Here is an 11,416-nt window from a genome sequence, read left to right as displayed (position 1 = left end):
ATTTGTAGAGACGTGGATGAATCTAGAGACTGTCATACGGAGTGAAGTAAGTCAGAAAGAGAAAAACAAATATCGCATATTAACGCATATATGTGGAACCTAGAAAAATGGTACAGATGAACTGGTTTGCAGGGCAGAAGTTGAGACACAAATGTAGAGAACAAACGTATGGACACCAAGCGGGGAAAGCTGCGGGGGGCGGTGGTGGTGTAATGAATTGGGAGATTGGGATTGACATGTATACACTGATGTGTATAAAATGGATGACTAATAAAAGCCTGCTGTATAAAAAATAAAATAAAATTAAAAAAAAAAAATAGAAGTCAGACTGGCCAAAGCTGGAACCTCAGCCCCCTGGCTGACTAGCCACATATTCTGGGCCTATATCTTAACCTCTCTGATTCTTCCTGGATTATTGTGAGGATGTGATGATGATGATGATGATAACAGAACAGTGACAGCTAACAGTACTCCCTGTGTGGTTGACACTGTCCTGAGGGTTTTATATGCTTCAGTGACAGCATCCTCTCCACAGGGTAGTAAGAAGATGCATCCCTCCCCCTGCTGTTTTTGTTTTTTAACAGATGAGCACATAAGAGCACCTCTAAGAGAGGTTTGTTTGTTGAGCCCTCTAAGAGGTGGTTGTTGAGACCACGCAGCTGGATATTGGTGGAACCTGAATTTTAACCCAGCTCCAGCTCCAAAGCTCTGTGTTCTAGCACTGTCTTCCCAGTGCTTTATGGAGTGTGTGCATTTAGCAGGTACTCACTGTGTATCTGTTCACTTCTGTCCCTACAATGATGGGAGCAGAATGTAAATGATTGCTGTGACCCAAAGTAACAATTCAGTTGTCTTTGAGGAATCTTACCAAGTATGAAACACATATAAGTACCGGTAAAATGCAGATTTTCTTTCTTTCTAGACAAATGAACTTGTGTTGAGTTTGGAAGATGATGACAGACTCCTGTTAAAAGAAGACAGCACCCTGAAAGCCGCTGGAATCGGTGAGTAAGAGTGTGTGTGCTATGTAGAGTTGCAGGGGGCCCTGGCTTTCCTGGCCTGAATGGTGATACCTGGCTGATTATATTTGGATAACTTAATGCAATGTAAATGGTACGCTTGGTGCTCTTTACACTACCTTATAGTTATTCAGAGGAGGAGGACAAGAATGATGTACATTCAGATCCTTTGACTCAGGGAAGTAGATATCTGCTCTCCAAACATTCAGAATGCAAATAGTTCTTTCCAGAAGGTATGCTCAGAATTCTGCGGAGGGTTATTTTAAGTGATTGACAGGTTATTACTCATTTAATAACCTACTTACTCATATCAGCATCATTTGAACAGATAGTTTAAGAGAATAGGGCCTGGTAGAACTCATGTGGAATAATGAAGTGAGATGTTGTTTGTATAACATGCAGTGTAGTTTCTGATAGTCATCCAGATCACTCTGGGCTGACCAAGTCATGGAATTTCAAATAGGAGCCTAGTGTGTACAGTTGAAAAATTGCCTGATTTAGCCTTTCAACTTGGAATATGCATGTAGTTTTAGTTTAAAGAAGCGCGGTGTGACATGTTTTATGACCATTAGATGTCACTATAATTCTACTTATGTGTACACTTACAGATGATGTGGTAGTTGGATGAAGTTTGTGAGAGAGATGTGAGCAGTTGAAGGCATTATGCCTCTGACATGCCTTTGTGGTCAGTGACTCTAATGAAACAGCACAAATCATACTTACTTTCTAATTTTTTAATATGCACTGGTTAAGGAGCACTCTAAGGTTCATGAAGTGTATGTTAGGAAGCCTTAAATTTTTTTGACAGGTGTTTTATTGAGTTATTTTAGTCACATCTGTCAGGAATTCATTTTTAAATGAGACATGTGGCTAAAGTGGGTTCCTGACATATCTTCCAATTTAAGTATGATTTTAAATACCATGTTGTATAACCTCAGACTTGTTTACTGTGTTTAAGTCTACACTATTGGCTAGATTCAGTGTCTTTCCTTATTGTGAATACATAAGATTGATTGCTGTTATTTGGAAAAACAGTTTTCAATTTGGCATTTATTTCTTCAGTTGCTATTATTATAGCAGGTGGCACTTAACAACTGCTTGTTGTTAAGCATAAAACTATAATTAGTATAATAGACTGGTATTGACATAGGAATTGACAGATAGCTCCATGGAAAAGACTGGAAAATCCAAAAACCAACTAAAAGAAATTTCACAGTATAACAAAATTTTGACATCTCAGATAAGTGGGGAAAAGAATGAATTAGCCAGAAAATGTTGGGCCCATTGCCAAAACATTTGTGAAAATCAAATTTAAATTCTTAGTCTTCATTCCAAAATAAATTCTCTATAGGTTAAATGTGATAATGTAAAAAAATTTTCTTAAATGTAGGTCAGTAGTTTCATAATCCTGGGGAGAAGGGCATGCCCTTAGAAAGGACATGCCTTTGAAGCCAGAAGCCATAAAGCCAGGAGAAATGATAGATTTGACCACATAGAGTTAAACAAGAAGCAATAAACTGAAAAAATATTTGCAGCATATATGACAAAGAAAAAGTTATTAGCCTGACTTTGTAAAGAGGTCTTATAATTAGTATAAAAAGGAGAAATAAATTCTACTGATAGAAGAAATAGCTAACATAAAAAATAGTTCAGCCTTATTAGAAATGAGAGAAATGCACATGAAAATAGATACTATTTTATGTAGTTTTCTACTCTAGTGGTTAAGAATTAGAGGCTGGAGTCCAAGTGCTTGGGTTCATAGCTTGACTCTGCCACTTACTGTCTGGGTGACCTTCAACAAGCAGTGATTATAAGACTAGCAGACGTGAAGAACAGTGGTAGTATCTGAGGGAGTGTTAGGAAATGAATGTTCTCTCGTACTATTGTTCGGAAGCTGTATTATCTCTAACTTTCTGTAGGTCAGTTTGACCAATAAGACTTTCTCAAACTTAATTTTCTGTCATATCTATTACCAAGTCAACAGAAGTGCTTCCTCAACTCTGTGACTCCCCCCAGTTGTGATATGCCTTCTGAGGTGTTACCTCTCACCTTCTCTGTATGGGATTCATTGATGTAGAGCTTTATTTATTGAATGGAAATAGACTATATTGTGTGATATCATTATTATTTTAAAATGTATGTGTTTACATGTCTGTATATGTATATGGAGAAAAGATCATATGCTAAAATTATAGAAATGGTTTCTCTGGGTGGTGGCATTGCCAGTAATTAATCTTTTTCCCTTTATTCTCCACATTATCTAATTGTTCTTATATTGATAATTTAAACTTTTTTTCTACTGTTTACATGTATTACTTGTAAAGCGAGGACCCAATTTTAAGGAATAAACTCCTAAATTTGGAGAAAATTGGTTTGAATGAAGACTCCACATTTTGCTTGCCTTGTGACCTGGAAGCCATTTAGCCTCTGAACATCTACTTTGATTTCTGTAAAATAAAACGGAAATAATTAAACCTATTTCAGAGGGTTGTCATGGGTTGAGTAAAAGAATGTATATGAAAGCATCTAGAGCAATGCATGTAAAGGCCCTAAAAAATACTTAGTTTATTTGGAAGCCATTTTAGAGAAAGCAATTGGCAAATGTTTTGAATTTGTTAAAACATCAGGTTGTTGGTTTAATTGTTATTAATTTCAGACTTAAGTAACGAACCACGTATAAAGGTGTAAATCAAATCCCTCTTTTTGTCATTCTTGTTTTAAGGCCATAGATCTTAGATCAGCATCAGATCCTTTTTGTGGGTTCTCCACTGGTTTCAGGGTGGTACTTCAAACTGCTCTCCTGCCGTGGCAAGCCTGCAGCCCTGCCTGAGGGTGACTTTGGTCCCTGTGGGGAGTGATCCCCTCTCCTGCATGTTCCCCTTTGTTGCCTGGAGCAGTGCAAAAAATTCTAAGTGCAAGTAGATTGTAAAAGTGATACTTGAAGCGTGTGATTTTTCTAGGGAATTTTCCCTCCCTTGGTGCTGTGCCTGGTTAGGGTTTTAAGAGGTTTAAGAGAAAAATTCTAAGTCATCACTCTCTCCCTTTTTACCACTTGATCTTGCTGTAGAGCTGTCACTCTGCTATCATAGCCAATTGCCATGGGAATAATGCCAATGTAACAAATGTATCATTAGGACTTTTCTGTAAAAACCATGAAAGGAAAAGAAAGACTGTGAGGGGGAAATTAGGGGAACAAACTTGTTTGAAGATTTCTTTTCTCACCGAGAAATTCTCTGGCCTTTTATCTACATTGCAGATCCCAATTGTATATTCTGCCTACGCTTGACATCAGGGGAAGTTTTTGCTTGTGGATTTAGTTCTAAAATACATAAATAAAAAGATTTGCTTTGTGGAAGGAAGAAGAAGGCCTTACCTAGAATTGTTATTTATAATTTAAAGATTTTCATCTTGTTATTAACAATTGTGGTTTTATGGACTAATTCCCCTAAGTAATAAATTTGCGTGTTAAATATTTTTGGAGTTATATTTTATCTCTTTCATTTTGCTACATTCTACTGCTGCTATCTTTTGAATCTTCTCTGGTTTAGGAAAGAAACTGGGGTAGGGTAACTCTTCTAAAGTCAGTTATGTTTTATTGGAAATATTTTAAAACAAGATACAGGCAGCCAAACCATAAGTGCTCATCTGTGGGAAGAGTTCGCATCAAGCCGGATCGTGTAATAATTCCCAAACTCCCTTGTGGTTTGTTTTCATCTTGTGTGTCACTCCTGTTGTCTGCCCACAACCAGAACCCAGTCTTTGTGCCTAGCACCCCTGGGTGATCTTGGATAAGCAGCTCATATTATAGGATTCCTTGGCTCCCACTTCATCAGGATCATATTTGATTTGTGTTTCCTGAAGGTTTGGGTCCCTTTCCCATTCTCTTTTGGGTAGTAATATCTTGGGGCATACGTGCTTTTCTCCTTTGACAGCGCGTTAAACTGGCTGTTCACGTTAACATCATAACAGCGATGGTCTGGTACTCAATTAAGTAGGTGGTGGGACCAGGGAATTTGAGATCCCAGAGCAAGGGGGTCAGAAGGAGCCTCCCAGACATGTTTCTTCCCTTTTTGCCCTCCCCTCGCTGTTGTGGAAATCACAGTGTCCAGTCTATCAAAGGTCAGATTCATTTTACTATTTGTTTTCTTCAAACTAGTTTGAAATCTTCTCTGCCAGCTTGAAAACAGATGCTCAGGCAGCTACGAAATAAAAGACACAGTAGTTTGGAACTATCTTTTGGATTGTTGACCTCCTTTGGTGAAAAGTTAAAAACATAACTCAGCAGAGAGCATGGTTTTGAATTATTTGTAGATTAGGATTTTGTGAAACTTGCAAGGATGGGGTATAGTCCTGGACCAGGGGAGAGGGTGAAACTTTGTCCTTTTGGTCTCAGATTGCTGCAGAAATCACACCTGGCCCTTCATGGTTTTTTTGTTTCTGTTTTTGTTTTTGCCAATAACCTGCAGTTATTTTCACATTACAGCCCGCCCGATGATAGTCTGCCCTGATCATTAATTATCTGTACTGCAGTCAGGATGCACGTCTCAGTCTCTTTCCTCAGATGACAGTTGCTGTGCTGTGCACGACTTTGGTACTGACTAGTACCAGCCTAGGGATTTAGAAACTATACACTGAATCCTTGCTGATAGATGAGTTTATTGAATAAGTTAGTTGAGGAGTTTAAGTACATTGCACTTAATTTTTCTTGAGATTTTACATTTAAAATTGGATTTTCTTATATTTAAAAAATTTGAAGTCATTATTTTCCTGTTCAAGGTGTATATATGTGTATTTTATAATGGAAACTTTATAAAATTCTTAATTATTAATTTCGTATCCAACATGTGATGTCCTAGCTTGAGTTCATTTTATTAAACTTGAAAGTCAGTATTAAAATGAACCACAAATGTATTTGGAGAGTTCTTACTTCATTTCATTTGATAGTAAGACAAAGGGATGAGCTGGAGTGTATTTATTGGATTTGAGAATGCACATTCATTTCAGATTCACACGCCAAAGCACTGTGCACCTGAGTGCACTGCCGCCTGCAGCACATTTAATTTAAAATCAGGTGCCCTAGGGGACCGGCATGTGGTAGACTTCCCGAGGGTTCTTCTGGAGCCATTTTAAATAGAATTTGGGAAGCAGGAATTTAAGGGATAATGGTGGAAAGGGTGGTATGTAGAGGTCTTGAAAATCGTTTGTTATTTGTTTTCATTTTAATTGGCAAGTAAATTTGCAGTCTAAATACGTGAAATCATTCAAACATTTTCAACAGAGTTCTATAGATTTAAAAAAGACATTATATTCTATTTCTGTTTGAGGACCACATTACTAAAGTTTAAAATCCATTTTATGTCTTTCTTTTGAATGTTCAGAGCAACTAACTCTTAATTTGTGTGTTATTCTCCAATTTGCTAAGGGTAAAAAATTTTATCAGCCTGGACCATTTGAGTTTTTAACCCATTTGTCAATCTAGTTTTCCTGAAAAAATTCATTCATCTGAAAATAAAATCTTTACCTAGATTATCTCATTTTGAGTCTGTATTACATGTATTACGTAGATAATGGATTGATCTGTAAGTTAATTAGAACGAAGAGAACCTATGTGTCAAAACAAAAATGCTTTGTCAGTTCTTTCTTTTTATCCGCTTAATTCTACACCTGTTATTGGTGTCCTGAAGAGCCATACGATATATTAGTTTCTCAGAAGGGGTACAGAGATAAATGTCAACTGCAGTAAGTAAAATTGTAATTACAGTTAGTGTGTATTGAGCAAAGTGCTATGTGGGCAAAGCGCGATGTAAAGTTCTGTATGTAAATAGCACATCATGGATGAAACCTTGCATTGTGATTATTAAGAACAGGGGGATTTTGCTCATTCCCCGTTAGGAGGACGATATTAGAATCACTTGCAAATTATGTAGTCTACCTTTGGGCTTGCTTCTCTTCAAAAAAGGAAACCCCTGGAGCTTTTTATATGAAGGATAGATCTCAAAATATCTGCTCTTTGAATGTTGAATTTTTTGAAGCCCCTTGATTCCAAGTGTAGAGCTCTTAGCCGTTCTTTTAAATGCTATTTTCTTGTAAAATTTCACTGTACATTAACTTACTGTTTGCCCAGGTCGCATTTGTTTACAGCCCCTCTCATTGATTCCCAGCTGCTTTCTTCTGTGTCTTCCCATCCCCTACACCCTCCACGCACATCCAGGCTTATTATGACAAGAGCTTGTTATCTGATTTTTATCAAGATTAATCTTCATCTAATCTTGAAGATACAGTAGGACTGGAATTAGGATCTGAGACTATGGGTGATTTTATTTTCCTCTTTCAGTATTTCTATATTTTCTGTAAAGAGCATGGTAATTTAGGTTTGAGAAACATTAAATTTGGTATTCTTAAAACCAGCAAAAAAACATTCTTAATGAAATGTCATGCTAAGTTCTTTAATTTCATTCTTCCGTGATAAATTCTAATGATGAGATGAGAGCTGTAAACTAGGAGACCAGTGGTAATCCTTGGCATCCTTCCTTATTATCCTATTTATTTGGCTTGAAGAGTTTTACTTGTCAGTTTTCGGAGGATATGTTAATTGTGTGATCAGTATTCCTTACAAATAATCTTGTCTGTTTTCTTGTCAAGATTCTGAAGGCCCTTTTGCTCTTTCTGTAAAAGCTAAGCAGACTGTATTAACTTCTGGTTTAATTTAAAAAACAAATGTGGAACTTGTTGGCGTGACGCCTTAAAGAATCGCATGTTTAATAATTGGAAGGCTTTCCATCAGATTTGTCTCCAGTCTGAATTAATAATGTTGCTGACTTATTGTTTTAGAAGACAGAGTCCTTGACCTGTTAGGTTGAAAGAATTGTGACTGCTCTGAACCTTTGTGGGTCCTTTAGCTGTGCCATATCCCCTGTGAATAATTAGAGGTATTTGAAGGTATTGCGGTAGAAGCCAATTTGTGTCTTTCACTTTGCATATTGTTGAAGCCTCATGAATTAATCATAAGCAGGCAAAAAATTAACTTCTTCAGACACATATTTTGATGGGTCATGAGGGAGAATGTAAAGTGATCTGTAAAATATTCTACTGATCCTCTAAGTATTAAATTATTATACCTACAGGCTAATTTCAGAGGGGAAAAAAAAAGTTTTCCTCCTTCTTCAGTAACTGAGTAGCAAATTTGAAAAAAATAAAGGCTTATTATTTCTAGGACTGTTAAGAGGACTATAAGTGAGCAATTTTATGATTTCCTGAAAACCAGATTCCTGTGTTAATTCTTGTTTTTAATGTTTTTGGTTATTTTTCTTTTAAATCAGTTGAATTCTAGAGTCATATAACTACAACTTATACTTCTTGTTGATTTTGTGAAATGTGAAACCAAACAATTAACTCATCTTTCTAACTTTAGGCAACTAAAGCACTGAATCAAAGAAATGGATTTCCATACTTGTTTAAAATCTAGTTTTACATTAAATTTTTTTTCCGTTCTCTATTTTTCATTTTTTTCAGCCAATGAAACTGAAATTGCATTCTTCTGTGAAGAGGACTATAAGAACTACAAAGCTAATCCCCTTTCATCCTGGTGAAAACTTCACAGGGCTTCCTTTTTGCATACTTGTATTAAGCTCTTTATTCTACTAGTGAGTTTTTTAAATTGACAAATAAACTTAAAAAAATTAATCCCAAGCTCTGCCATTTGAGGTAAAATCTGCGGTGTGTTCTCTCTTCTGCAGGTCTCATTTTTTTCTTTCTTGTTGTAAAATAATATATTTATTTATGGGGAAAACATTTGATTTTTTTAAGTGAAAGAAATAGGTATTCAAAAATCACCATGGAGGGCTTCCCTGGTGGCGCAGTGGTTGCGCGTCCGCCTGCCGATGCAGGGGAACCGGGTTCGCGCCCTGGTCTGGGAGGATCCCACATGCCGCGGAGCGGCTGGGCCCGTGAGCCATGGCCGCTGGGCCTGCGCGTCCGGAGCCTGTGCTCCGCGACGGGAGAGGCCACGGCAGAGGGAGGCCCGCGTACCGCAAAAAAAAAAAAAAAAAAAAAAAAAAAAAAAAAATCACCATGGAGTGTTGGTTCTTCAGTTATAATTTGTTTTTCTGAAATTAGAGGTCATTTTGGTGACTTGCATGTTGGATTCTTTAAAAAGATTATAAGACTTAAGGTCATTCTGTTTATTTTGTGTTTTCTCCGTAGTTTCTAATTAGACCCCTGTTACTATCTTTGGCTAGCAGGGATTGTAAGAGTCTCTTATGACCATGAATGCCATCTTTTCACTTACCATGTTACACATCACCACACATGAAATTGAATTGGGTATATTTTGGGGAGGTTTTCTGATGTTAGAGGGCTTTTCTTTCTTTTCGTATTAAGCCCACACAAATAACATTGCTGAAATGTTTTTTTCTGAGCTGTGTTTCCTGACTCCAGGAGCAAACTATAATAGAATCAAACTCATTTATTTGGAGAGAGAAGATAGCAGGATGATTGCACTTCTGGAAGAAAATTGTTCATTGAGAACAAGTCTAAGTCATGGATGATACATTCTTTCAAAATAACATAATACTTTAATGACGGACTACCAGCACCCGAAGAGTAGTGAATTCAAGGGGGCCTTTCAGCCAGCATGCATCTAATCGGAGCTCTGAGAGAGGTTAGTTGGCTCTAGAATTACTCCATGAAGCCTTAAAACTGCTAGAAGGGCAAATTGGTTTCATTGTGGTATAGGCTAATTTAAGAAAACCTATTCTGCTTGAAAAATCAAACTTGCAAGTCTGGTTAACATAACCAGAAGATGCGTTGCTTTGTTTAAAGACAAAGCACTTGGAGTAGAGGAAGATAAGGGCAGAAGGTCTGTTGAGCTAGGCCTTATAAGCTATGCTGAGGAGTTGGAAACTTTATCTAGTAGGTAGTTGGGAGCCAGTGAAAAGATTTAAACAGATAAATTACATGATTTGTATTTTAGAACGTAAGCTTTGGCAGCAATGTCCAGATGACAGAAAGACTAGAGGACAGTTGTCATAGACCAGAGGAAGACTGGAAGGACTCACCTAGGACTTGACAGAGGGGAATGGAGAAGAGGAGACCTTGTTGACATAGTGCTAACATTTGGTCATGCATTAGATGGCAGGCATTGTGTTAGGTACCTACATGTGTTATTTAATTTTTACCACAACTCTCTAGTCTTGATAGTATCTTATCTGTCTATGGCTGAGGAAATTGGGGCCCAAAGAGGTAAGGTAACTTACCCAAGGCAATGCAGTAATTTGCACTGGGAGTGGAGCCAGGTCTTTCTTAAATTCCTGACCTTGTCCATTTCATCCTGTGGCTTCCCAGGAGAGGTATGAGGTAGAATCTTTGGGACTAGGTGAATGGCTGGTGTGGAGGGTGTAGGAGGAGGAGTGGAGACTTCAATGATTCTTCCTGGAGTGAGTGACTGGATCGATGGTGACAGCATCAACCCAAATAGGGAATTTAGTAAGTAGAAGAACAGGTTAAAACATACTCCATTTGATTATTTTGCAAACATTCAATTTACACACACTTTGTTTCTTTTTTAAGAAAAATTAAGCATACCTTTACCTGTATGTTTTCTTTTTAACAAATAATGCAAAAATATGTACATATGTCTAATCCTTTGTTTTGGTGTGTATTTATTTTCCTTATTAGAAAGTTACATATAGGCTTTTTTCACTTGTAAACACAGATGTAAAAATCAGAAACTAAAATACATACGAATACAAAGGGCTTTTAACCAAGAGTGAAAGATTGGTTCAAAACATAGAAAACTTATCAGTGTACATAATTCTCAAAATATATAAAGAAGAAAGAAATTGTGCTATCTCAGTGTTGCCCCAAAAAAGCATCTGATGATGGGCAACCCCATGTGTGAATAGAAATAGAATAGAACAGAATCCCCTTAACCTGATGAAGGTTACCCACAGGAAACCTACTAATGGAGAAGTGCTTAAGCAAACCTATTAGATGAATAGCACAGGGAGGACACTATTACCAGTACTGTTCAGAATTGTTCTGCCTCTTACTGTAGCCACTGCAATAAGAAAAGAAAAGTAGTGAGAACCACAGACATTGGAAAGGAGACTACACATTCATTTGCAGACAATATGATTGCAAGAGAATCAACTGACAAGTTATAAGAACTAATAAGAGACTTTATGAGTGCCTGATAATGAACTTAAAATGTGCACAAAAGCTATAAAATGTTAACTAGAGGATATAAAAGACCTAAATAGAGAGATACTACATGTTCATAGATGGAAGCTTTGATGTAGTAAAAATGTCGATTTATACCTAATCTGTACTTCAGTGCAACCTCAATCAAAATCCCAGGATTTATATTGGGATTTGACAAACTAATTTTAAGGTTCATT

At 37.0% G+C, this 11,416-nt stretch overlaps 1 protein-coding gene across 10 annotated transcripts in view; it reads left to right on the top strand.

The window, feature by feature from the left end:
* Positions 1 to 8,702, top strand: part of C2H2orf76 (chromosome 2 C2orf76 homolog) — a 91,174-nt gene extending 82,472 nt beyond the window's left edge. For all 10 annotated transcript variants that reach the window (XM_024115040.3, XM_055087251.1, XM_055087242.1 and 7 more), the window contains 2 exons: positions 923 to 1,004; positions 8,532 to 8,702. In XM_024115040.3, coding sequence (XP_023970808.1) covers positions 923 to 1,004; positions 8,532 to 8,608 — 159 coding nt within the window. In that variant the 3' untranslated portion in view covers positions 8,609 to 8,702. The remainder of the gene's footprint in view (positions 1 to 922; positions 1,005 to 8,531) is intronic.
* Positions 8,703 to 11,416: the final 2,714 nt, after the last annotated feature.

The sequence above is a fragment of the Physeter macrocephalus genome, chromosome 2 (genome assembly GCF_002837175.3).
Source record: "Physeter macrocephalus isolate SW-GA chromosome 2, ASM283717v5, whole genome shotgun sequence".
In the NCBI taxonomy this organism is placed as follows: Eukaryota; Metazoa; Chordata; class Mammalia; order Artiodactyla; family Physeteridae; genus Physeter; species Physeter macrocephalus.
Note: the sequence above shows the minus strand (reverse complement) of the source record. Positions and strands in the feature narration are given on the sequence as shown.